Source organism: Lepidochelys kempii, chromosome 12, assembly GCF_965140285.1.
Source record: "Lepidochelys kempii isolate rLepKem1 chromosome 12, rLepKem1.hap1, whole genome shotgun sequence".
Classification (NCBI taxonomy): Eukaryota; Metazoa; Chordata; order Testudines; family Cheloniidae; genus Lepidochelys; species Lepidochelys kempii.
In genome coordinates this window covers 6,301,156-6,328,727 of record NC_136391.1, presented here as the reverse complement: position 1 = coordinate 6,328,727, position 27,572 = coordinate 6,301,156, and the positions used below count along the sequence as shown (strand labels likewise).

The 27,572-nt window shown below is 49.5% G+C and overlaps 1 protein-coding gene across 4 annotated transcripts in view; it reads right to left on the bottom strand.

Moving 5' to 3' along the window:
- PLEKHG4 (pleckstrin homology and RhoGEF domain containing G4) overlaps window positions 1–27,572 on the bottom strand; it is a 172,707-nt gene that overhangs the window by 47,607 nt on the left and 97,528 nt on the right. For all 4 annotated transcript variants that reach the window (XM_073307290.2, XM_073307293.2, XM_073307294.2 and 1 more), the window contains exons 11-13: window positions 16,235–16,373; window positions 14,820–14,942; window positions 7,214–7,405 (exon numbers count right to left, since the gene is read on the bottom strand). In XM_073307290.2, coding sequence (XP_073163391.1) covers window positions 7,214–7,405; window positions 14,820–14,942; window positions 16,235–16,373 — 454 coding nt within the window. The remainder of the gene's footprint in view (window positions 1–7,213; window positions 7,406–14,819; window positions 14,943–16,234; window positions 16,374–27,572) is intronic.

Sequence of the window (27,572 nt, the reverse complement as noted above, 5' to 3'; positions counted from 1 at the left end):
CTTCTCTATGGCTCCTAGACAACGAGGCCACGGCTGACTGTAAAAGGCTCTCACAAGAAGGATCCCTGAAGAGGGATGGGGAAGGGGGATGGAACTGGATAGTATAGCTATGGGTAACGATATCTATCACCCATTTGTCAGTGGTGATGCCCACCCTTGCCCTGTGGAACAAGGCGAGGTGGCTTCCAAAAGCAGCACTCACTAAGCTGGTCGTGATGCAGCTCTCAGCTGAGCTGGCAAATTTGCCGCCATGTGGACAGAGTGATGTGCGTGGAGGGGGGTTGGGGAGGGTTGACGTGCTCTACCATATCTTGGCCACATCTTGGACTGGCTGTGATATGAAGGTGTCCCCTGTCTCTGTTGGTGTTGCTGTTGGGGTGGTATGTTTTGCGGTATATACCAGATGTGTGTAGATTCACAGGGGCTATAGGGCTGTCTTGGCATCCTTTAGCGAGTGTAAGGGACTGTGTTTTCTTGTTAAACTGCTCTGTTACCTCAAATGGGGCCCACACTTCATGAGGAATGCCTGGAGCCCTCATAGTCACTGTACACTCCCCATGTGCAGAAAGAATAGCAAATATGGCAGGCGACCAGCTTGGCTCAACAGAGAAATCTTTGGTGAGCCTAAACTCAAAAAGGAAGCTTACAAGAAGTGGAAACTTGGACAGATGACTAGGGAGGAGTATAAAAATATTGCTCGAGCATGCAAGGCTGTAATCACGAAGGCCAAAGCACAACTGGAATTGCAGCTAGCAAGGGACGTGAAGGATAACAAGAAGGGTTCTACAGGTATGTTAGCAACAAGAAAGTCAGGGAAAATGTGGGACTCTTACTGAATGGCGGAGGCAACCCAGTGACAGAAGATGTGGAAAAAGCTGAAGCACTCAATGCTTTTTTTGCCTCGGTCTTCACACACAAGGTCAGCTTCCACACTGCTGTCCTGGGCAGCACAGTATGGGGAGGAGGTGAGCAGCCCTCAGTGGTGAAAGAACAGGTTAAGGACTATTTAGAAAAGCTGGACATGGACAAGTCCATGGGGCTGGATGCGCTGCATCCGAGGATGCTGAGGGAGTTGACTGATGTGACTGCAGAGTCATTGGCCATTATCTTTGAAAACTCGTGCGATTGGGGGAAGTCCCGGATGATTGGAAAAAGGCAAATATAGAGCCTATCTTTAAAAAAGGGAAGGAGGAGGATCCGGGGAACTACAGACCGGTCGGCCTCACCTCAGTCCCTGGAAAAATCATGGAGCAGGTCCTCAAGGAAACCATTTTGAAGCACTTGGAGATGAGGAAGGTGATCAGGAACAGTCAACATGGAATCACCAAGGGCAAGTCATGCCTGACCAACCTGATTGCCTTCTATGATGAGATAACTGGCTCTGTGGTTATGGAGAAAGTGGTGGACATGATATATCTTAACTTTAGCAAAGCTTTTGATACTGCCTCCCTCAGTATTCTTGCCAGCAAGTTAAAGAAGTATGGATTGGATGAATGGACTATAAGGTGGAGAGAAAGCTGGCGAGATCCTTGGTCTCAATGGGTAGTGATCAATGGCTCGATGTCTAGTTGGCAGCCAGTATCAAGCGGAATGCCCCAGGGGTCGGTCCTCGGGCCAGTTTTATTCAACATCTTCATTAATGATCTGGATGATGGGATGGATTGCACCCTCAGCAAATTCGCGGATGACACTAAGCTGGGGGGAGAGGCAGATACACTGGAGGTTAGGGATAGGGTCCAGAGAGACCTAGACAAATTGGAGGATTGAGCCAAAAGAAATCTGATGAGGTTCAACAAGGACAAGTGCAGAGTCCTGCTCTTGGAACGGAAGAATCCCATGCACCGCTACAGGCTGGGGACCAACTGACTCAGCAGCAGTTCTGCAGAAAAGGACTTGGAGATTACAGTGGACGAGAAGCTGGATATGAGTCAACAGTTTGCCCTTGGTGCCAAGAAGGCTAACAGCATATTGGGTTGTATTAGTAAGAGCATTGCCAGCAGATCGAGGGAAGTGATTATTCCCCTCTATTCGGCACTGGTGAGGCCACAGCTGGAGTATTGCGTCCAGTTTTTGGCCCCCCACTACAGAAAGGATGTGGACGAATTGGAGAAAGTCCAGCAGAGGGCAATGAAAATGATTAGGGGACTGGAACGCATGACTTATGAGAAGAGGCTGAGGGAACTGGGATTGTTTAGTCTGCAGAAGAGAAGAATGAGGGGGGATTTGATAGCTGCCTTCAACTACCTGAAAGGGGGTTCCAAAGAGGATGGATCTAGACTGTTCTCAGTGGTAGCAGATGACAGAACAAGGAGTAATGGTCTCAAGTTGCAGTGGGGGAGGTCTAGGTTGGATATTAGGAAAAACTATTTCACTAGGAGGATGGTGGGGCACTGGAATGGGCTACCTAGGGAGGTGGCGGTATCTCCATCCTTAGAGGTTTTTGAGGCCCGGCTTGACAAAGCCCTGGCTAGGATGATTTAGTTGGGGTTGGTCCTGCTTTGAGCAGGGGGTTGGACTAGATGACCTCCTGAGGTCTCTTCCAACCCCTGATATTCTATGATTCCATGGTAGCCATGGACCTAGTTGGGGTGTCAGCTGCGTTCATTAAGGCTTGTAGGCAAGTCTTTGTCACTAGCTTGTCCCTCTTTTACAATGTCCTTAAACTCCTGTCTAGCCTGGTGAGGCAGTTTGACTGATGAATAGCATCACTCTGTCCCATGTTAGAAAATTGCATTTGGCTAGTAGGGTTTGGAAATTAGCGAGAGTGATGTAGAGGAATGGGACTTCCTCTCAAACAGCTCCAGTTGTTTGGGATCTTTACCTTTCAGTGGATCTTGGCCTTTCAGTGGATCTTGGCCAAGTTGGGATTACTTGAGATCTGGGTTTGGGGGGTGAATAAAAGTATTAGAACCCACAAAGTGGCACCTGCATGGACACAGATGACGACTTTCCTGCCTGGGTGAATTCCACATCCCAGGCCGCTGCTCGGTTTGCCTTCCATTCTCCACTTGAACCAGAAATCACAGGACTCAAGCACTGCCTCCTAGAACAATCTCTGAGAGTGGTGTCAGGCCCAAAAGAGTCAGACTCGAACATCCCTATTCAGGTCAGAACCCGACCATCCAGCACTCCATCCAGCAGTCAGGCAACTCCAAGACTTGGGCAGAGAAGTCAGCACCAAGTGAAGGAGTGTAGGTACAGACAGCTCCTGCTAGGGTTGACAGCAGATACAACACTGCGAGTTTCTATCCTGCTGGCACAGGTGGTAAGAGGGAACCTGGGGGGGGAGGTCGTGGGCCTGCCCTGCCCTTTGTGCCCTCGTGATAGAGCATGAGGAGGCGGGGGGCATGTGTGCAGCCTCATGGGCGCTGCTAAAGAATCTGGCTTTGTGCACTTGAGGCACATGTGCACCAACACTGGGATCCACATGGACACATACTCAGAGAAGCAACCCTCCCCCCTTCCTTCCCTCAGCAGGGGCAGGATAGGAAGCCTCCTCTTCCACTCAGCCCAGCACATGCCCAGCCTTTGTCAGGCACCAAGAACTGCTGATATAAAGGAAGTACAGACAAGGGGAAACATTCAGGTTGGCCTTAGCTGCATCCTCTGAGGAGTGGGGAGGGAGGGAGAAGGAATCCAGCCAGCCCAGTGTGCGAACTGCCTGCGGCCTGGCCCCAGCTCAGGCTGCTTTACCACACAAACCTTTTCTCCAACGGCTTGTCCTCGGCCTCTAACAAACCCTTCAGGCAATTCTGGTTTGCCCAGCAAGTCCCTCTCCTGGGGAAGGGCTGCACCTCCTAACATGCATGCTGCAAAGGGCACTGGGACACTGAATACTGGAATCATTCACCCACCCAACATTTAATGGCCTAAGTCAAGTCAGGACTGAGAGCAGGATCCAAAGGACAGGTCTTTAGGGGTCTGCCAAGCAGTGAAGCGCCTGGTGCAGCAACCAGCCTGCCCACGGGGGGCAGCACTACCCTCCTCTCACGCCCTGCACCCAATACCCCAGGGAGCACTTGCCCACCACAGGAAGCCCTCAGCTGGGACAGCAGCCAGCCGATTTCCTGAGGTGGAATTCACCTCTCTCACTGGGCAGCAAGGTGTGTGCATGGGCCAGCCACACAATCCCCATGGAAGCCTGAGCTCCATTCTTCTGGCACCTGCCATATCCTGCAGTGCCAAGGAGACTCTCAAACCCACAGAGCATGCGGCCTGACAGCTCGCTTCCAGACCACGTGATCTGGCACATTGCAGGATCTTTATGGGGAAGAAAACCAGGGATGCTGCTAATCTCAGCCTCTTGCCACTGCCCCATCCAGGCTCAGGCTTAACAAGAAGGCCTTTTCGGGGTCAGGGACCCACCAGCAGGAGCAAAAGGTGGTTGTGTGAGATCAGAGAGGCCCGGCAATGGAAGACAGTAAATTAATTTAGACTGAACTTCTGTTCTTCCCTCTCCACAGCAGACCATGCCTTTGACTTTGCCTTAGGCAGGCAGAATGGATTTGAGATAGAGATCTAATGTAATCATCTCATGAAACTTTCAAATTGTTCTGTCAAGTTTTGCATTCACCAATGCACCTGCAGCGCTTGTAAGATAAGCTTCTATCCGCAGCCCTGCTCTGCCCTGTGCATTGTTCAGCATGATTCTTTAGAGCCAGCTCAACTGCAAATGAAACCCACACACCTCCTGGGTGTGGTGTTCTGTCCCATCTATTGGCACTGAGACTTCTTAGAGAGAGATTAATGCGTCTGCTTTACAGCCTTAGCTAACAGCCACATGGTTTTTAGCTCATGTGGCAGAGGCTCATGCATTTAGCTCCAGAGGCCCCAGGTCCGATCCTGCCCGCCGACAACCGGGGTCTGTTGGTGTTACAAGTGGGGGCTCATCCGGGATTTCAACTGGGAAGTCTCTGAAGCTTGGGACATGCTTCCTCAGCTAGGGGAAGTATGTAACCCACACACCTTCTGGGTGTGGTGTTCTGTCCCCTCTAGTGGCACCGAGACCGGTTAGAGAGAGATTGATGAGTCTGCTTTGCAGCCTTAGCTAAGGACCACATGGCTTTTGGCTCCTGCATTTCGCTCTAGAGGTCCCAGGTTCGATCCCACTCGCCGACAACCAGGGTCTGCTGGTGTTACACGAACAGACGTGAGTGTGCTGTACCACATCTTACAACCCAGGCCACAGGCGCTGCAGAACACTAGGCGAATGGAGATTTTTCTACAAAGGGACAGCATCTCCTTAGATACAAGCTACCTGGACTCTAAATAAGGGGCTAAACAAGTTTTTAAAGGGTACAAATGACATGTTAATCATTAAATAGGTAAGGAAATAACAGAACATGGACTATATGGAACATCCTATGCAGTTCAGAATGGCGGAGCTCTCCGAGCCACGTCATCGCAGGTCAGATTGCGTTTAGCTGCTGCCCAACAAGTGACGACAGTAGCAGTGGCAGTCTCCTCTCAGAAGAAAGGGTAGTGCAGGGGTTAAAATAAAGGACTGGGGGTCAGGAGATGTGGGATCCACTCCTAGTGCTGCACAGACTTCCTGGGACATTGGATCAGTCGCTGCCCTTCTCCGTGCCCTGGTTTGCTCAGCCGGGGAGAGTGATCTGCAGCCACAGGCTGCGGTCGTTATCCAGCGCCACACAGGACGAGGCATCCTTATCACTGGAGCCCTCTGACCCCTCTCTCCAGTCTCTGGGAGCTGTTCTGTGACATCCTGGGGCTCCCTCCACAACACTGCCAGGATATTCTGCTCTCCGTGAGCGCCTGTGACCTCCCCTCCATGACAGGAGCAAGGGCAGAGCATAGCCCGGGGTGGGGGACGCACATGTGCAGAGACTGTCGCCAAACAACCACCCTGTTTACGGCTGCACAGCAACATCCTGGGCCACTTCCTCTTCGCCCCTTTGCGCTGGAGCCTGTTTCTGAATGTTTTGGGGTTTAGCAGAATCCACCCCAACCCCCCCCGAACACCTCTGGCTGCCAAGGCAATTCAGAGAGACGGCGTCTAAGCGGCGCCTACATCTGGTACAGCTTAACTGGAAGGGTCTGATTCTTTCTGGAATTTGAGAACTTCAGTACCCAGTGTTTGTACAACTGGGAAATAAATGGAACACGGATTCATTTGCCTTTTACGCTTGCCAAAGGTTTTTAAATGTACATGGAAACTCTTACTGTTTCTGCACAGGCGACCTCAGAAACTAACCCGCACCAATCCCCCGATAGCAAGCAGGCCGTGTTCACATCAAGGCAAAGGCGTGAGAATTCTGGGCACTCTGGGCTCCTGTACAATGTGCATGGCACATGGCCTCACCTGATTTCAGGCCATTTGTTCTAAGGCCAATTAGAACAGGCCAATTCAGGCCAATTGTTCTACTCACTCCCTATGGGCCTCACCAATACGGTTGCCAACCCTCCAGTATTGTCCTGGAGTCTCCAGGAATTAAAGACTAACCTTTAGTCAAATATTATATCATGTGATGAAACCTCCCAGAATACTTCCAACCAAAATTGGCAACCCTACTCACCAGGAAGCTGCCATCACCCACAAGGTTCTGGGCACTATGTTCTCAGGCCTGGTTTCGTCGCACGGACTTGCCCAGAACAGAGAACTGGCTCTTTTTATGGTTGCAAATGAGGGGGCTGCATCTGACACATCAACACATATAACTATCCACAACATGAAGTACACGGTATTCAGCAAAACACCAGCACTGCCATGGCCTGGCAGCCTCCTCTGTGCTGAAAGGCAGGACACCAGAATTCTGGTCCCTTGGTCTCCAAGACAACTGCTGAAGGACCCTTCTATCCACTGGTGCTGACAGTAAGGATGTGCCCACCACACTGGGCCTGGAGCTTAGAAGAATTAGACCAGAGGAAAACTATGGGGTCTTCACCCTATTCCGCAGTGGAAATGTCCTTTCATGGGCACATACCTTTTCCCCTACTCAAAGCTCAGCGCTTCATAATTTGGATATTAGGAAAAACTTTTTCACTAAGAGGGTGGTGAAACACTGGAATGCGTTACCTAGGGAGGTGGTAGAATCTCCTTCCTTAGAGGTTTTTAAGGTCAGGCTTGACAAAGCCCTGGCTGGGATGATTTAACTGGGAATTGGTCCTGCTTTGAGCGGGGGGTTGGAGTGGATGGCCTTCTGGGGTCCCTTCCAACCCTGATATTCTATGATTCTATGATTCATTTCCTCACCTTGTCGAAGAATTCGTACAGCCTGACTGTCTCTCCAATCCGACTCCTGGTGTCATCCAGTCGGGCGCAGAACTCCTCCAGCTGATTTCTATATGTTTGCAGCTTGAGTCCATAAACATGCAAGTCTGCAGAGGAAAAATCTTCCCACCTGTCCAGCTTCTTTAACACTTCCTGTCCCCTTCTACAATATTTCTGAAAGAAAATTTCAGTTGTGGATCAGTGTGCCGCACTGGAGAGCTAGAAACAGAGACCATGGGAGACTTCCAAAGCCCCAGGGAACCATTAGGACTAGCTAAACCTAGCATGGCACAGAGATGCAAAATAGTAGCTCTCTCAGGCAATCATTCTTTATAAGCACCCACATTAAATTGTGAAGCTCAGATTAGATGCAGTGAATCTGTAGCTTTAGCATAAAAGGCCTTCATGACAACAGGCTACTTAGGGTCAAGGAAATTGAAGTGTTTCAAGAATCTAAAGTGAGTTCAAAAAAATCCATGACACATTCTGGAAATTTCTGTAAACATTCCCATCCCATGCACAGACATGTAACTTATCCACTGAGCTGTACGTACAATAACTGTCTCATAGGTGGCTTGAAAGCGGTGAGCTTTTCAGAGGAATTTGCCTGAGGAGGCAGCTGTGGCTTGGAGAACCAGGACCAGGAAGGTGTTTTATTCATGTAAGCAGGTCTGAATGAGCTCTCTCCTGATACTAGTGATGAACTGGAGTGGGGAGGGGGGAAAGACTTCAGGAGAAGACAGTTTTGAAAAGATAAACCTACTCCGTCTAGGGCAGGGGTTCTCAAACTGGGGGTTGGGACCCCTCAGGGGGTCATGAGGTGATTACATGGGGGATTGTGAGCTGTCAGCCTCCACCCCAAACCCAGTTTTGCCTCCAGCATTTATAATAGTGTTAAATATATAAAAAAGTGTTTTTAATTTATAAGGGGGGTCGCACACATAGGCTTGCTGTGTGAAAGGGGTCACCAGTACAAAAATTTGAGAACCACTGGCCCAGGGGCACAGCAGATGGAGCTGCTTTGCCAAAGTATCAGTTTTGGGTTACAAGTCACTTCAGTTTTGAATGCAGGAGTAATGAAAAGTTGTTATCTGGATTGTAAGAGTAAAAGGCAGCAGAACTGTACTGACCATGCCCTAACTGAGGGAGTCCCCTGAGCTGAAAAGACGGTTACTCACCTTTGTAATTGTTGTTCTTTGAGATGTGTTGCTCATATCCATTCCAATTAGGTATGTGCACGCACTGCGTGCACGGGCATCGGAGAATTTTTACCCTAGCAACACCCGGTGAGTCGGCTGTGGAGCCCCCTGGAGTGGCACCTTCATGGCTCTGGATATATACCCCAGCTGACCCAGTGCCCCCTCAGTTCCTTCTTGCCAGCTACTCCGACAGAGGGGAAGGAGGGCGGGTTTGGAATGGATATGAGCAACACATCTCGATTGTGTCTTTTCTTCTTTGAGTGCTTGCTCATATCGATTCCAATTAGGTGACTCCCAAGCCTTACCTAGGTGGTGGGGTCGGAGTGAAGTACCGTGGATTGTAGGACTGCTCTACCAAACACTGCATTGTCTCTGGCCTGCCGAACGACGGCATAATGGGAGGCAAACATATGTACTGAAGACCAAGTTGCGGCTCTGCAGATCTCCTGGATTGGCACCTGGGCCAGGAAAGCCGCTGCCGAGGCCTGAGCCCTCATGGAGTGAGCAGTGAGAGGAGGGGTCGGGACCCTGGCCAGATCATAGCAAGCACGAATACAGGACATAATCCAAGAAGAGATCCGCTGGGAGGAGACCGGGAGGCCCTTCACCCGGTCTGCCACCGTGACAAAGAGCTGCGTTGTTTTCCGGAATGGCTTCGTACATTCAGTGTAGAAGGCAAGAGCCCTACGAACATCGAGGGAGTGTAGCCGCTGTTCCTGATGACTGGTGTGTGGTTTTGGGTAAAAAAACAGGAGGAAGATGTCCTGGTTGATATGAAAGGTCGATACCACTATGGGAAGAAAGGCAGGGTGAGGTCGCAGCTGCTCCTTATTCTTATGAAAGATCGTGTAAGGTGGTTCTGAGGTAAGAGCCTTGAGTTCGGAGACACGCCTCGCCAAAGTGATAGCAACGAGGAAAGCTGTTTTCCAAGAGCGGTATAGGAGGGAACAGGTGGCCAATGATTCAAACAGGGGCCCCATAAGTCTGGAAAGGACCAGGTTAAGTTCCCACATGGGGACTGGATGCCGTACCTGTGGGTAGAGATGGTCCAGGCCCTTGAGGAATCTACCGATCATGGGGCTGGTGAAGACAAATCAGGCATTCACTCCCAGGTGGAAAGCTGAGATGGCTGCCAGGTGAACTCTGATGGATGATATGGCCAGGCCCTGTTGTTTCAGGCTCAGGAGATAATTCAGAATGAGAGGCACGGACGCCTGGAGGGGGGCCGTGCTGCAGTAAGTGCACCAGCATGAGAATCGCTTCCATTTAGCCATATATGTGGGCCGAGTGGAAGGTTTCCTGCTGCCCAACAGGACCTGCTGCACCAAATAAAAACAGAGGCGTTCTGAATGGCTCGGCCATGCAGCATCCACACCATGAGGTGGAGGGACCGAAGGTCGGGGTGACAAGGTGGCCATGATCTTGAGTGATCAGGTCTGGAAAAAGGGGCAGCGGGATTGGGGCGTCCACTAAGATCTCCAACAGTGTGGTGTACCAATATTGCCTGGGCCATGCCGGGGCGACCAGAATCAGCTGTGTTCTGTCCCTGCGCACCTTGAACAGGACCTTGTGTACCAGGGGAAATGGCGGGAAGGCGTAAAACAATCAGCTCATCCACGGGAGTAGGAAGGTGTCTGTGAGAGAGCTGGGGAGCGGCCTTGGAGGCAACAGAAAGCTGGGCATTTCCAATTGCTGGGGGAGGCAAACAGGTCGACCTGGGGAAACCCCCACCTTAGAAAGATGGGGAGGATGACATCCGGATGGAGCAACCACTCGTGGGATTGGGAGGACCTGCTGAGGTGGTCCGCCAGCGTGTTCTGGACCCCTGGGAGAGAAGACGCCACCAGGCAAATAGAGTGGGCTATGCAGAACTCCCACAGTCGAATGGCCTCCTGACAAAGAGAGGAGGAATGAGCGCCCCTCGTTTGTTGATGTAGAACATGGCTGTGGTGTTGTCTGTGAGGACTGCTACACAACAACCATGCAGCCGCTCCTGAAAGGCTTGACAAGCCAGATGTACCGTCATCAGCTCCCGTACGTTGATATGGAGAGAGAGATCGGACGGGGCCCATAGACCCTGTGTCTGGATGTCCCTGAGTTGGGCGCACCATCCCAGGGCTGACGCGTCCGTAACGAGGGACAAGGAGGGCTGAGGGGTGTGGAAGGGGACTCCTTCGCATACTACCTCGGGATCTAGCCACCATTGGAGGGAGGACAGGAAACTCTCTGAGACGGTGACCACCAGGCTCAGGCTGTCTCAACCTGGTCAATAGACTGATGCCAACCAGGCCTGAAGCGGGTCGAGCCGTAGTCTGGCATGCCTAGTCACGTATATGCAGGAAGCCATGTGACCTAGGAGACTCAGGCACGATCTCGCCATTGAGGTTGGGAAGCTCTGAAGGCTCCGTATGAGGCTCGACAAAGCTTGGAAATGAGCGTCTGAAAGGAGGGCTCAAGCACGCACGGAGTCCAGGACAGCTCCGATGAACCCTATTCTTTGGGTTGGTTCTAGCGTTGACTTCGCCACTTTGAGAAGGAGGTCTAACCAACAAAATATGTCTGTGACCAATTGAAGGTGAGACTGTACTTTTTCTTTGGTGTGCCCTCAGATGAGCCAGTCATTGAGATACAGGTATACCTGTATCCGTCGTCAACGAAGGAAGGATGCCACTATCGCCATACATTGGTGAACACCTTGGGGGGCCGTAGAGAGGCCAAATGGAAGGACCATGAACTAATAATGTTCGCGGTTGACCACAAAGTGGAGGAAGCATCTGTGTACCGGATAGATCGTGATGTGGAAATACACGTCCTTCATGTCGAGGGCGGCGTACCAGTCTCCAGGAAAGGTATAATGGTGCCCAAGGAGACTATGCGGAATTTCAATTTTACCATGAATTTGTTGAGTCCACGCAAGTCCAGGATAGGCCGAAGCCCACCCTTTGCATTGGGGATTAGGAAGTAACAGAAGTAAAACCCCCTGCCCCTTAGCTCCCTTGGAACCTCCTCAATCGCCCCCATGGTGAGGAGCATCTGACCCTCTTGAATAAGGAGTTACTTGTGAGAGGGGTCCCTGAAGAGGGATGGGGGAGGGAGGGTGGGGAGAAAGAAAATTGGAGAGAGTATCCCCTTTCCACTGTGTGAAGAACCCAACAGTCCATGGTTATGAGGGACCAGGCACGGTGGAAACGGGATAAATGATTCAAGAAGGGTGGGGTAGGATCCTGAATGAGGTCCGGTACACCGTCCTGGGGCGTCCCTTCAAAAGTTTTGTTTGGAACCTACCAAGAGCTTAGAAGGACCCTGGGACTGGCCAGATTGTTGGTTGAAGGGTTTCCTCCTGCCACTGCGCCCCCATCTCCTATAGAAGTCCTGCCTCAGCCGAGGAGGAGGATAGGAGCGTTGAGGCTGCGGTTTAAATGGCTTCTGCTGGGTAGCCGGTGTGTGCATCCCCAGCGAACACATTATGGCCCTTGAGTCTTTGAGGCTTTGAAACCTCGAGTCAGTCTTGTCCGAAAACAGGCCCTCTCCATCAAAGGGGAGATCCTGTAGTGTTTGCTGAAGCTCTGGTGGTAAGCCAGAAGCCTGCAGCTAAGAGATGCACCTCATTGTGATTCCTGAAGAGAGGGGTCCGAGTGGCAGAGTCTGCGGTGTCCAATGAGGCTTGCAATGAGGTCCACGAGACCGTTTTGCCCTCTTCTACCAGAGCCCCAAACTCTTCTCTGGACTCCAGAGGAACCAGCTCCTTGAACTTCATCATGGAGTTCCAAGAATTAAAATTGTATCGGCTCAGGAGAGCCTGCTGGTTCGTGATCTGGAGCTGGAGCCCCCCCCTGAGGAGTAGACCTTGCGCCCTAATAAATTGAGGAGCTTGGCCTCTTTTGACTTGGGCACTGGGGCTTGTTGACCATGTCGCTCCTTCTCATTCACTGAGGCCACCACCAGTGAACGGGGCTGTGGGTGAGTGTACAAATAGTCATATCCCTTGGAGGGGACGAAATATTTCCGCTCCACCCCCTTAGCAGTCAGGGGAATAGAAGTGGGTGTTTGCCAGATTGTTCTGGCCACGGTTTGAATGGACCGGATAAGTGGTAAGGCCACCCTGGATGGACCCTCTGCGTGATGGAGAGTGGTGCCGGGACTGCAAACGGTGCCGGGACTGTGAGCAGCGTCGGGAGTGGGAACGGTGCCGAGAGCGGGATCAGGGCCGCGGCTCAACCAACGGTGCCAGCAGGTGAATAAGAGCCGGTTTGCCTCCGGATGGTGCCAATCGGACAAGTGCTGGTGCCTTGGTCAGCTGAGGGGATGTCAACACTGTCATGGCAATCAGATCCCTTCCAGCCACAAAGGTATCTGGAGTAGACGGCAATTGGACCTCAACCGCGCTGCGAGTCGGGGAGTCCAGTCACACCAGACTCAACGGCTCCGCTCTCGGTGCCAGAGTCAACAGAGCTGAGGCCGTCACCTGTGTCCCTGGGCGCTCTGCTGTGGGACGTGGCTCTGCTGGCAGATCCGGAAAGGGTGGTGCCTGCTGAGTTGGGCCAGCCTTTTCCGGTTTCCAGTGCCGCTTCTGGCCAGGCGAGTGAGATCGGTGCCAGACCAATGGGGTCGATTGCAGTGCCAGGGAACGTCAGTGCCGCGGTTCTCTATCAGAGTCCAACTGCGGTGCCGTTCCTGCCGCTGAAGCCAGGGCACTGCGCACCGAAGCACTTGGTGTCGGGTCTTGTCGCGCCGCTGGAGGCTGAGGACTAAGAGACGCCTCCATAAGGAGCTGTCTTAAGCTAAAGTCCCGCTTCTTCTTAGTCCGGGGACGAAAGCTCTTGCAAACCCTGCACTTCTCCGCTTGGTGAGATTCCCCCAGACACTTCAGGCAAGAGTTGTGGGGGTCGCCTGTTGGCATGGGCTTGGAGCAGGAGCCGCAGGGCTTAAAGCCCGGAGCCTTGGACATGAGCCCAAACAAAGTACGGGGAGGAGGGGAAACTCCTTCCACTCCACTAATACAAACAACTATACAACTACAACTATAACTATTAAACACTATAACTAAACTTAACGAACTGTAGGAAGAACGCTAGGGAGAGTGGAGAGTAGTAAAGCCACGCTCCACAGTTCCAACGACCGTCACGGGCGGTAAGAAGGAACTGAGGGGGCGTTGGGTCGGCTGGGGTATATATCCAGCACCATGAAGGCGCCACTCCAGGGGGCTCCACAGCCGACACATCGGGTGTTGCTACGGTAAAAATTCTCCAACGGCCGCGCACGCAGTGAGCGCACACACCTAATTGGAATCGATATGAGCAAGCGCTCGAAGAATAACCTCACTTGCTAAGCAAGGGGTGAGATGCCAAATCCTGGTGAAAGTCAGATGGGGCGGAGGCAGGTGTTCCTTCCTGGTGGCGTGAACTCTGCTTAACAAGTCCGGGACACCATTTGACCCACCCCTCTCCAGTATTTAAAGACAGAGCTGATCAGGCTCACTGAGTGGCATATTGAAGGGACATTCGTTCGTTGGACTTTCACTCCGAAAGGTAGGACACTGAGGCAAACGACACTGCCCAACGTACTGTTGGGTGGGTGGTTACTTAAGGCGTACATGCTTTTGAATCGGTGTTGCAGTATTTTCCCAAATTAATGCCAAGTTTCCTCTCACTTCAATAAAAAATTTTCTTTTGTCATACACAGAGCCCGTGCTTGCGAACAGGGAAGTACTGCCTCTAAGAGGCACCTGGGGTGGTGTTTAGTTTTCTCAGATTACTGGGTGGGGGCTCGAGCCAGTTCTGTTTTGTAATGTTAAGAAGACCCCTGGATATTGAACCCAGCCCTGGTTGCTGCTGAAACCACTTAGCAGAAGGGTTACAAACATATGGACAGCATGGAAAAAGTCCTGGAGAGAGTGATGGGCAAAGGAAAGGAATGGGGAGGTGGTGGGGGAGGCAGACACTGCTGGCAGTTTGGAGAGCGGACAGGGGAATGTGACAGGAGACATCATGAAGGCCCAGGTGGAGTTGTTCAGAGACACAGATGTGAATTACACAGTCTCCCTCTGAAACACATGTTCAATAAAATTCTCAGCCCACATAGGCAGAGACTAAGGCGGACTCCACAGCATTCCAGGAGGAATAGCACAATACCGCCAGTCTCTCTCGGAGCTACACACAAATGTGTTGGTGTCTCCAGTCTTGTGTGTATGGATCACTCTGTTCAAGTCTAGGTCAGAGGTTGTTTAAGGCTGATCTATGGGATGTGCCCCAGGGTGGTGTCAGCATACACTATGGAATCAGCCTGGCAGGCTACATTCGCCTGCCAGTTCCCCCACTATTGTGGTAGGCAGGGGTGTTCTTTCCCACCACGAACTCTTCTGCCCCTCTTTCCAATCGGAGAACACTTACACTGGCAACAAGATCAAATTCCCTGAACTGCTTTTGAGCTTGAAGCAGGAGCTCCAAAGAATCGTCCAGGTCAATCATTTCCTTTAGCTGCTTCCTGCCAACATTCTCGATCCAAGTGCTGACCTAGGAGAAAAAGGGGAAAGCAGTTGTATTATTTGTCAGTCAGTGCCGCTGTGCAAGGCAGGCCTTTGTGTGGAAAGAGCAGGGAGATTCTCTGGTGAGGTTGGTCATTTAATCACTGGAAAGAATGCATGAGCATTTCTCCCCACATCTCAGCATTTCAGTGTATGCCTTCTGCTTTACGCATGGACCTTTCCCACATTAGGTCCCTGGATAATTGCTAAGCTCTGCTGTTGCTCACAGGCCTTAGGCATAAGCAAAGTGAGCAGCTGCTTGAGGTCTGTGCTTCTGGGCAAACAGCAGTCAGATGAAACCTCTGCAACTCCTGGGCTGGTCCTATCTTCCTACTGCTCCTGCTGCCAACGCTCCGTTTGCTGCCACATCTGCTCCCCACTCCAATTTCTGTCTGGCAGAAGGATGAGGAGCAACGGCTTTACCCTGATCACAGCAACGGAGTCACTCTTATGTGGTTATCTGGGGCCCTATGACATCTGCTCTCTGTTTCCTGAACACAGCGCTCAATATAATCTCCAGTGTCCATGCTATTCCTAGCAGCTCCTCATCACAGGCCAATCACTGGCACTGGGCTCATCTCCTCAGGGATAGTCAGACTTTGTCAGCTGGGTAAGGATGTTGGTCTTCATCTGCCTTTCCTACAAACACACTCCCTAATCCCATTCCCATCATGGGGGCTGAGATGGCTCTGTTCACTCTGAAGGGATGGAATGAGCCCCCATCAGCCTCCTCTGACGTGGGAGAAGGGCTCCTCAGAGGTACCTCCAGATTTAGATTTAGTACAAATGTGGAACTGAATCTGCAGTGCATCATGGGAAACACCATGTGTTTGTGCTCCTGGCCAGGAGGCCTCTGCACTCTAAGGGACTAATCTGACTTCCATCAGTGTATATCAGAGGGAACCTCGCTGACATTAATGGGGTTATACTGGATCAAACAGGTATGAAGGTCACATGTTTGGGGCTGGACTTTCAGAGGTGCTGAGCATACAGAGTACCCGCTGACTTGGTGCTCAGCACATCTGAAAATCTGGTCCCAAGTCTGTATGTCTCATCAGTACAGGAAAGCCAGGTCACTGAATGCTATCAGGTGGGGTAGTGCCCGTCTCAACCTGGGCAGAAACTACTAAATGCCAAGTTGCTTATGGGGTGTTTTTGTGATGTGAAGGCATGTTACTTTACTACCACCTGGTTCAAACCCTGATGTAAACTGGGATTAAATACCTTTGTGGGACATGCAGTTAAGGCTAATCACTACAACCAATGACAAACTGGCCTTACCTCCCTAAAACATTCTTCAGAAGTCTCGAATTCCATCACTAGCTCCAGCTCCTGGATGCGTTTGTTTGACAACATCACCAGTAGGTGGACGCCCTCATCCACTCGGTTATAAAGCGTGCTAGCAGCATCCAGAGCATCTCTGAAAGGGAACACAAGTCCAGTCAGTGTGTTTCACATTCTTATTAATATTTCATACCTATACATGACTTTGCTATTGGCAGCCCCTGAGGGTATGTCTACCCAGCAAAGAAAAACCCGTGGCTGGCCTGTGCCAGACGACTTGGGCTCATGCAGGTCTGTGTAGACTTCTGGGCTCGGGCTGCAGACCGGACTCTAGGACCCTGCAAGGTGGGAGGGTCCCAGCTACTGGGTTTTCTTGGCTGTGTAGCCATACCCTCAGCCACCCTGCATCCAGAAGTTTTTTGTCATGCAAGAACAAAGTACATCACAATATATATTAGAGAACAGCGGGGCTCTTCCACTGTTTCAGCTTACACTACGAGCATTCCAATACCCATTTAGATTTTGTACACATGTGGAACTGAATCCAATGCCTTACTGAAATCCAGGTAAGTTATATCTATTGCATTTTTTTGTCTAAAAAATCAGTTATCTTCTGAAAGAAAGAGATCAGGTTGGTCTGGCACAATCTATCTTTTGTGAAACCATGTGTTTTACCCCAGTTTCTGTTTACCTCTATACCCTTAACTACTTTCTCTTTCAAAATTTGTTCTAAAACCTTGCATACAACTGAGGTCAAACTAACAGGCTAGATCACCTTTTTTCTTTTCTTAAAAACAGGTACTGTACTAACAACCTTTCAGCCACAGGGTATGGCCCCTGAGTTTACAGATTCATTAAAAATCCTTGCTATTGGATTTGCAATTTCATGTGCCAATTCCATTAATATTCCTGGATGAAGATTATCCAGGTCTTCTGGATTTAGTCCCATTAAGCTGTTCGAGTTTGACTTTAACCTCAGATGTAGTAATTTCTATTTCCATATACTCATTTCCATTCGCTACCCTGCCACTATCCCTAAGATCCTCATTACCCTTATTAAAACTTGAGGCAAAGTATTCATTTACGTGTTGGGCCATGCCTAGATTATCTGTAATCTTCATCCCATCCTTAGTGCTTAGCAGTTCCACTTCTTCTTTCTTTGTTTTCTTTTTATTTATATGGCTATAGAACCTTTAACTACTGGTTTTAATTTCCTTTCCAAGGTTCAACTGTGCTTGGCTTTTGGCAGTTCTCACTTTTCCCCTACACTTTCTGACCTCCAAGATGTAGCTTTCTTTACTGATCCATCCCATCTTCCATTCCTTGTCGGCTTTCTGCTTTCTCTTAATAACCCGTTTGAGATGCTTGCTCATCCAACATGGTCTGCAAGCCTTCCCTAGCACTTTTTTCCCCCTTGCTTGGGATGCAGGCTTCAGAGAGCTTCTGAAACTTTGACTTAAAATCATTCCAAGCCTCCTTCAAATTCAGATCCTTGAGTTCTTCAGACCAGTCCACTTCCCTAACTAATTCCTCTTCTATAGGGCGCTTAATCAGGGAAACCCCATCCCTCAATCAGGGCTCTGCTGTAATTGATGCTGGAGCCTGAATATTAGTGAGTTCCTGTCTGCTTGCATCATCCTCACCAGAAACAGAGGTTCTGGAGCCCTGCTAGAGATTGTAGAGGACCCACATGTCAGGATCAAAGCTCAGTCTTCCCTAGCTACAGAGGCTCAGTTGGGAAACCCTTGTGTTTTAGCTAGTGTGTGGTGTAACTGAATTGCTCAGATTTATTTATTGAACTATAGTTATAAAGAAGGGAAAGATTTGGAGCAGAAAAGTGATATCTATCACCCCTTACAAGAAAATACTAGGGTACCCTTCAGTGACATGGCCAAGCACTGTCACTGTAGTCTGGTCTCACAAGGGATGCAAATGGTCACTTTGGGTCAGACGTACATGCCCTGGTATGGTTAGTACCCACCCATCTATTTTACAGATGCTTCAGAGCATTTTTTTAACTTGGTATTAGGGCTACAATTTTTATCCTACTAAGGCCAGGTGTCTTAGTCACATGAGTCCAAGTGCACCCCCGAGCACAGAGGAGTCATAAAACACTCTAAAAATGATCTCATTTTCTTTCCATAACGCTGCCACAATTTTAAGAGCAGCTATATCTCGGGATATTCCAGGGCTAAGAGTGAGCGTGCTGCCCCTGCTGGAAAACTGGGAGTCTCCACTCCCCAACAGGATAAAGCTTCCTCTTCCAGCTGTGTGGGGTTGCAAGCAATCAGACCTTGTTGCTGGTTCAGGACTGAATATTGCCCATCCTGGGGCTTGGACAGGAGTAATTACTTTTTTTGGGCGGGGGGGTGGTGGCGAGAAGATTCCATATTTGGAGGAAAAGCAGGGACTGTTCTCTAAAACAAAACGAGTGGTGGCTATTTGAGCTGCTCAGTTGCTCAGAATGTTAGGGTAACCGGGAGTGGGAGGAGGAATAATAGGCAGAGTGAAGGTGAAACATCCAAAGTGTATAATACATTTTATTCGTCACTTGTCCCAGAATCCATCCCGTGATATCAGCTCCACATTTCTAGTATGTCTACACTGACACTTTGTTAAACTTCCTGGATTAAAAAGGCACAACAAGGAAAAATTTTCAAAAACATCTAAGTGACTTAGGAGTCTAAGAAAGGGTATAATCCTGATGTTTTAAGAGCAGGTACTCCATCCCCACCAGCGCCCCCGCTGCCATAGCCCTGGCTTGATAATGTGCCCCCCTCTCCTCCCTGTCACTGCATTTGCAAAAGAGATTTAGGGCCCAGATTTTGAAAAGGTTTCAGATACCTAAAGATACAGATACACACCTAGTGGTATTTTCAAGAGTGTTTGGGCTCCTGACTCCACTTGCCTATCTGCATCTTTAGCACAGAAATCTCTTTAAAAATCTGGCCCTTAACAGCCTAACTCTCAGGTTCCTAAGTGACTTAGGAGCTTTTGACATGGGCACCCCTAAGAAGTAAGTTATTAACATGGATCCTCAGCAGTCCAGGACCAAGTACATCGCTACCATAAATTACAGCACTTTTGTCTATGAAATGCAGCTGAATGTTGGTACTTAATGGCAATCATCCTGCAATTTTCTATTTAGTACCTAGCTGGCATGAGGCTGTGTGATAGCGCTGAACAACTAACTCTGCACAGTACAGCTCCATAGAAAACTTAGAATCATAGAATATCAGGGTTGGAAGGGACCTCAGGAGGTCATCTAGTCCAACCCCCTGCTCAAAGCAGGACCCATCCCCAACTAAATCATCCCAGCCAAGGCTTTCTCAAGCCTGACCTTTAAAATATCTAAGGAAGGAGATTCCACGACCTCCCTAGGTAACGCATTCCAGTGTTTCACCACCCTCCTAGTGAAAAAGGTTTTCCTAATATCCACTCTAAACCTCCCCCACTGCAACTTGAGACCATTACTCCTTGTCCTGTCCTCTTCTACCACTGAGAATAGTCTAGAACCATCCTCTCTGGAACCACCTCTCAGGTAGTTGAAAGCAGCTATCAAATCCCCCCTCATTCTTCTCTTCCGCAGACTAAACAATCCCAGTTCCCTCAGCCTCTCCTCATAAGTCATGTGTTCCAGTCCCCGAATCATTTTTGTTGCCCTCCGCAGGACTCTTTCCAATTTTTCCACATCCTTCTTGTAGTGTAGGGCCCAAAACTGGACACAGTACTCCAGATGAGGCCTCTCCAATGTCAAATGAATAGAGGGGAACGATCACATCCCTCGATCTGCTGGCAATGCCCCTACTCATACATCAAAAAAAGCCATTGGCCTTCTTGGCAACAAGGGCACACTGTTGACTCATATCCAGCTTCTCGTCCACTGTAACCCTTGGGTTCTTTTCTGCAGAACTGCTGCCAAGCCATTCGGTCCCTAGTCTGTAGCGGTACATGGGATTCTTCTTCCGTCCTAAGTGCAGGACTCTGCACTTGTCCTTGTTGAACCTCATCAGATTTTTTTTGGCTCAATCCTCTAATTTCTCTAGGGCCCTCTATATCCTATCCCTACCCTCCAGCATACCCTCAGCATTCCCTCCTCCTGCAAACTTGCTGAGGGTGCAATCCACACCATCCTCCAGATCATTTATGAAGATATTGAACAAAACCGGCCCGAGGACCGACCCTTGGGGCACTCCACTTGATACCGGCTGCCAACTAGACACGGAGCCATTGATCACTACTCGTTGAGCCCGACAATCTAGCCAACTTTCTATCCACCTTATAGTCCATTCATCCAGCCCATACTTCTTTAACTCACTGGCAAGAATACTGTGGGAGACCGTGTCAAAAGCTTTGCTAAAGTCAAGGAACAACACGTCCACTGCTTTCCCCTCATCCACAGAGCAGTTATCTCATCATAGAAGGCAATTAGATTAGTCAGGCATGACTTGCCCTTGGTGAATCCATGCTGACTGTTCCTGATCACTTTCCTCTCCTCTAAGTGCTTCAGAATTGATACCTTGAGGACCTGCCCCATGATTTTTCCAGGGACTGAGGTGAGGCTGACTGGCCTGTAGTTCCCCGGATCCTCCTTCTTCCCTTTTTTAAAGATGGGCAAAGAGATGCCAGATGCGCAGCAGCCAATTTGTAAACCTCAGTCTCTTCGGGCACTTGTAACTTTGTTTTTTCTCTTCAAAATACCACCCAACTGAATGGATTCCTTGATAGAGCAATCAAGAGCAAAATCACTCCCAGACTGACACCTGGTACACTAGAGTTGAAAGGAGATGGGGTTTTGACAGCAACACTGCAAACTCTGACAAAAAGATGTTAAAGGGAAATGTTGGTACTGCCTTTCACAGACCCTGAATAAAACCGGGTGACTGTATACCTGCTGTCTCCCAACTCTCCTGGTAGACAGCAAAAAATCAATGAAGGAAAAATTGGAGACTAGCATTGCTATTGGACAAAGTTAAGATTATTTGGGTGCATTAACAGTGCTTTTCCATATTTACAAATGTTGGGGCTCCTTTTAAGTTTAATCTTAACTCTGAATTTCCTGGGATTTTAATGCTTGTTATTATAACTAGAACATTTGTGTAAGTTACTTTTTACCTTTTAACTCCCTAATATGTGCAAAACAGATCTGACTCTCTGGTTTAATATTGTGTAGAAAAGATGGCTTCTGCCTTGTTAACATAAAAAGTAAAAAAATGGTGGTTAAGTCTTTACTAGTGCCCTGTGCAACTCTCCCAATGAAAAGCAGGGGGCTGTCTGAAAACACTGGGAAATCTCATCGAGAACCAAAGCTCAGATTTGCTTGAATCAGTCAAAGTTTCCCCTGCCCACATTAGTGTGGTAGTCAGCCTTTCATTGCATTCTTTCAGGGTCAAATCATTCACATTAAAATTGCAATACTGCAGATTCAATATAATTTATAACAAAAATGAGTAGCTTGATGTCAGCTTATATTTCTCTGAATCCTGTTTTCATTGGGCAATTATCGTTTGTGTGGAAAAGGTTCCAAGAGTCTTTAACGGTTTTCTGGTTCAGCGCCAGTCCTGTTGTATAATTCTAGGGTAATTTTAGACCTATAATTCAAGACTTTTTTCACTGCATTTTTTTCTGAAGACTCCTTTCCCAAAGCTAGAATCGGACTGTCATGGGGCACTCTCACTGCCAGATAGTGCCTCCTCCGGCCGTTCTGGGGATTAGCTGTGCAAGGTCGATGTCCCTTTCCGCGGCTGGACACCATCTTTCTGTCTCTCTCTCTCTCGGTCTGCAGCCCCTCTCTTGCTCCCCGAGCTGCTGCTGCCTCTTTGTGACTCAGCCTCCAGCCAGGTCACTACGTGGTCTCCCCTTCTGGGGGGTACCAAAGTCTTTCTCCAGCAATCCTAGGCAGTCTTCCCATTCACTGCCTCAGGTGCTACTCCCTCAATATCAGGGACGAGAACCCAGGCCCACTCTCTACTCTGGGTTCCAGCTCAGGGGTCCTCACTTCAGCAGCCAACGTCTGCCCTCCTCCACCCCTTGCTGCTTTTCCACTGAGCCTTTCCTACCTTTCTAGCTCTCCCCCTGCTCTGGGGTGGCCAGCCCAGACTCCCTCCTCCCAGGGAGTAGTTGTAGGCTACCTAGCTCTATAGCCCCCCAACACCTCCCTTCTCCCAGGGAGTGACTGCAGACTACGTCCCTGCAGCACGCCCTTTGCTGCTCTCAGCTCCTTAGGCTTTAGGTAGGACCCTCCTGTTCCAGTCCAACTGAGCCTTGTCTAATTCGTTCCTGTTCCCTGGCTCCTCGTCCAGGTGCAGTCTGAGGGGTTCATTGGCCCCCTCAGCCACCTTAATCCCTTCAAGACTTGTGTGGGGGTGGACACCCCCATCACATGGAGATTTAGGGATTCACTTTCCAGAGAGGGTTGTGTGTAAGAACACGGCCCCAGGAGAGGACCCAGTGGGCTGCCAAAACCAGGTGCCTGTGTCTCGTGCCTGTAGACCAAGGTGAAGAGCAAATGGAGTACAGATTTCTAAAAGAAGCAAAAGAGTGGCCAAGGCCTCCAACAAGTGCTGTGACAAAGGCATCCACATCAAGAACTCTTCTGGGTGTATCCAACGCTGCCCAGCACGGGGCATGTGTGCTGACTCTCATGGACCTAGAGATTCCACAGCTCGAGGGCTCCAAGGCCACTGGCACAAGGCCACCGTTGCAGTAGGCCAAGACGCAGATCACCACTGAAACAGTCTCCTGGGACATGATGTCAGTCAGTAGGTCCCCCGCTGTTCCAGGATCCATGGCCTTCCTTCTCTCAGCCTTGTGACCAGCACACATACAGAGAGAATGAGAACTGTCCCTGGCAGTCTGTGTGAGGAGTCTGCCCGATTCCCCTCAGAACTGTGCAGTGGACCACAGGGCGGGGCAGGAATGGGGTTATTAAAACATCCCAGAAACTCCGATCAAGTTCACCACTTCACACCCCAAATACAAGAGCAGAAAACAGACTGTCTGGAAAATCAGCTTCCTAGCAGACAGTGTAAGGCTTGCTAAGTACAGACCAGGGGCAGAGTTGCCACTCCAAGTCATTATCTGCACAGAGTCAGGGCATCCCATGACGTTGCAGGGCTGCCAGTTGGATATCACTTGAGATGAATATTTGTGTACATTTCTGAAAAGATCAAAGGGAAGGAGACTTGAGAAAGCACAGTTTGATTAAAAATAACCAGCCTGGATTCAGCAAAGAGAAACCATGCTTAATTAACTGATGGGAGTTCTCCAAGACTTGGGCTGGGATGTAGTTAGACAAGATGAAGAGCATGTCTACTTAGCCATTCAGCAAGGCCTTGTCAGAGTTCAGCCCAGAAGACTGTGTCTACAGTGCAGTTATGAAAACTAATAAAAGGTCAGGAAACAAAGGACAAATGCAATATTTTCAAGCTAGCAAGAGAGGTGACTTGACGGTTGTCCTTTACAAGCAACTCCTGTCTCAGACCTGACAAACTCACTGTGCCTAATATACTGCTCTCATGGTATTTATCCATAAAGGATAGCATGTGGGGTCTCTACTGAAAGCTTGTAATGTATTAATATTCATAATTGTTGTGAGATGTGCGTATAAGTAATATTTAAGGAGTAATGTGACAATACTGAAAATGACACCTAATAGGCTTGGAGTACAAGTTAGTCATCAGGGAAATACATGTGTCGGTGATGACCGTTCAAGCGGGAGGGAGTTGCCACTCCTCCCTGGTTAGCCAGTAACGCAGCGCAAGGCTCAGTTGTCTACCCTTGCCCCATCACAGAACTATCAACGGAAAACCATGAAAGACAACTGAAACCACTGGGAGGTAAAAAGAGAACATTATAACAGAGAGGGGACTGCAGGTCTTTGAATAGAGACAAAAGCTTGACTCAGTATCTCACAGGGTGGGGAGAGGCATCTGGTGGAGTAGAGGTGTTTCATGAAAGATTGGATCCTGATTCCTGGGAAGCCAGCCAGCTCTGCAACAGACTGAACTTTGGGAGGGGGGAAACCTTTTATATTAGCTAGAAAAGTTATAGGACCTCTGATAGGAAAGGTAACCATTAATAAGTGTTGCCCCTAGATCAAGTTTTATCATTTGGTTTTGTATGTAACCATTTGTTTCCATGACTCGCTCTTGTTTCTAGTGGAATCTCTGTTCTTTCTTAAATAAACCTTCTTTTGTTTTATTGTAAGTGCTCACAGCTGCCGTGTGGTTTACAGGAGTGGTGATTTAAGGTAAAGCTGATACACGGGGGCACAGGCTCCTATGCAGGCAGAGGACCTGGGGTCTCGGTGAGTAGCCGGTGCCTGGATGTCAGAGAGGAATGATTCAAGGGGACGTGGGAAGTGGGGGGCACCTCTTGTTAACCTGCAGGGCAAAGGCAGGGCTGGCATAGTGTGAGTGGCTGAGGGTGTAAGGCGCTAACGCTCAGCTAGGGCGGGCAGGACTCTCTCACTAGAGGCAGAGGGTAGCAAGGTGACGCCGTCCTGGGCACCCCAAGAACGGTCACAAACACCTTTACATGGGAAGGCCAGAGGGAAAGGGCTTCTCTCCACATCCACGCACAAGGTAGGAGACTCTGAGGGGGTGAAGTGGCCCATTCGTGTCAATGCGATAGTCTCACTGAATGAGAACAGCCCCTGGAAATGATACAACCTGAAACAAGAGCTCTGAGCCATATGAACCAATCCATTCCTCTCAGTAGGTGTTCCCATGCCCCCCGACTGCCTTAGACCCTGCATGATATCCTGCATGTGGGATAGGCATGAAGCATACCGATTCTCCGCTCCCCATTCAAAGGGGCAGGCTTTCCCAGATCCTCACGCACATGGGGGCAGAGAAGGGGCCTGAGACGCTCCTAAAAGAGCAAGCCCCCTAGATCCTGGCTCACATGAAATGTTGGGCGGGAGGGGTCCTAAGGATGCCAACAGTCCTTTATTAGAAGGGACATCCCTTATTTCTTCATGGCTGTACAACAAGATCGGGAGCAGCAGGAACTATCCCAGTGAACTTAGGTGAGTACTGCTCATTAATTATGATTGATTAGGATAATATTAAAATAAAATATCAGGAAGAGAGGGGAGTGGGGGTGCTAAGAACACAGTCCCTTATTTTTGAAATACAGTGTTGGTAACCATAGGTCCAACTCCTGTAGATGGGCATGAGCCCCCAGATTCTCCCCCCCGCCACACACACACGGGAGCAAGAGGGACTCTGGCACTTCCAGATGGGCAAGGACCACATATACCAGACCACATGAGGGGGGCAGGGAGGGGGCTCAGACCCCCGTAGAGGGGCAAAAGCACCCCAGATCTGGGCACATGCAGAATGTGGAACTGACAGGTGCCCCTGTCCCTATTCTCCCCAGGCCTCCTGAAACTCACCCACATACCTGCCGTTCACTCTCCCACCCCTCCACCCCCTAACTCCCAAACCTCCCTCACCTTAGCCCCCGAACCATGCCCCCTCCCCTACCACCCATCCTCATTTATCCCCTCCCCATAACCCCACTCCTCTTGCTGTAGCCCCAAACCTCTAGACCCCCACTCCTGCATACCCAATCACCCCTTCCCTCCCAGGAACCATTCACATCTCTACATATTTTTTACCCAAAGACTTTGAGAGGTCCAGAGTGGTTGAGATTCACGGGAAAAGCTGGAGAGTGCAGGGGGTTGGTCTGCAGTGTTGGGGTGCACTGGCAGAGCTAGGGTAGCATAGGATGAGCTGGGGGTGTCATGCCTCCCTTGCCTGAATCCCCACTCTCTCTCAGCTCCCAGACCATCCGTCCCCATATAGCCCACTCCCCATAACTCCCCTCCACTCCCTACAGCTCAAAACCCCTCTTCACACACTCCTCTGCCCCCAATGCCCCTCCCCTACAAGGAAGCATTCACATGTCTAACTTGCCCCCCTCAAATATTTCGATTATTTTCCCCCCAAAATAAAAGTGCCACCCATGACTCACAAACTCTAGCCAGTCACTCAGTCCAAAACGCCTTTTGTCTTAGGTGGGGGCTTATGATTAACCGACCCTTAGTTATGTTAAGTGAGGGTGAGTTTGCAGCCATTACTCTCAAGGCATTTTGTGTGGTTCATCCAGTGATTGGTACCTCACAGTTTAACAGCACAAGGCAGCAGAAGGAAACAGTGTTTGGGGGGATGCTGTTATAATACCCACTGGCCAGACTCAGATTGATTCTGAAGTCTCAATGAGATCAACAAAAGAAGCTAAATTGGAATAAAACTGGATAATAAAATCTGCTTATAGGGATAATTGTACTTCATGTTTGTAAGTGGCCTTACAAGCACTGCCTCGTATGAGAAGACAGGTATCTAGCTCTGTGTTCATATTAACTGTTAATTTATTTGCATTTAGCGTTGTGTTATCCAGCTGGTTTGTGTTCTCTGAGTAAGAATTACTCCTCCTTTAAAAGACTCAGCACAACACACAGATCTATGGGGGCAATCCTCATTTATAAACCACGTTCCCCAATTTTGCACACACTCCACATACCCTCTTCTAGACAATCCATTCCTTTACACTACATATAGTGACTATGGCTATACCATTAAATCTGTACCAACCTTAGAATAGTTCCCCCAAGAAGAGCTGAGCGCTCCCAACTCATCCATATGAACAGCCAGGCCTGTGGGAAGGAGCAGGCTGACCCAGAAGCAACCAGGTAGCAGAGCTGGTGTCTAGCATAGACAACACAGGATTATTTTTTCCCTAATATTTTTTAAAAGTCAGGATTTGCAGCATGTAACTAAGCACCCCACACAAACCCGGCACACTGCAAATACCGAACAAAAATTAGCCAGAACCTTGAATTCTTCCCCATACAACACAGTCACTGACTCTCTGGGCACTTGCTCATGCAAAGGTCTAATTCAGTAAATAGCAGCAGCGGCAGCAGCTTCTCTCGGCTACAAGCTGGGATTCAGCAGCTTGCCCTTCCTGTCACTGTAAATCCCGCTGTGTGTGCTACTTTCCATTTATGGGAATTTTGTCCCATGGGAGAAAGCCACCTTTCAGGACCGTGAAGCACTGCCTACCTTCACTACAGCACTGGGGATCCAAGGAGACACCTCAAGGAGCAACCAAAACTTACCTAAAAAGGCCTTGAACGCCTCTGCCTGTCTTTGAGAGGCTCAGGAACTGCTACTGCAGCCTCCATAACACACCTGTGGAATGTGCTCAGTATGAGAACGGCTGTGCACTCCTTTATGTACAGAGCAACAGGGTTTGTATAACTGTGAAGTGAGTGCTATTCACCAGGCTCAAACCACCATGTAAACACAAAGAACAGGTTGGACTC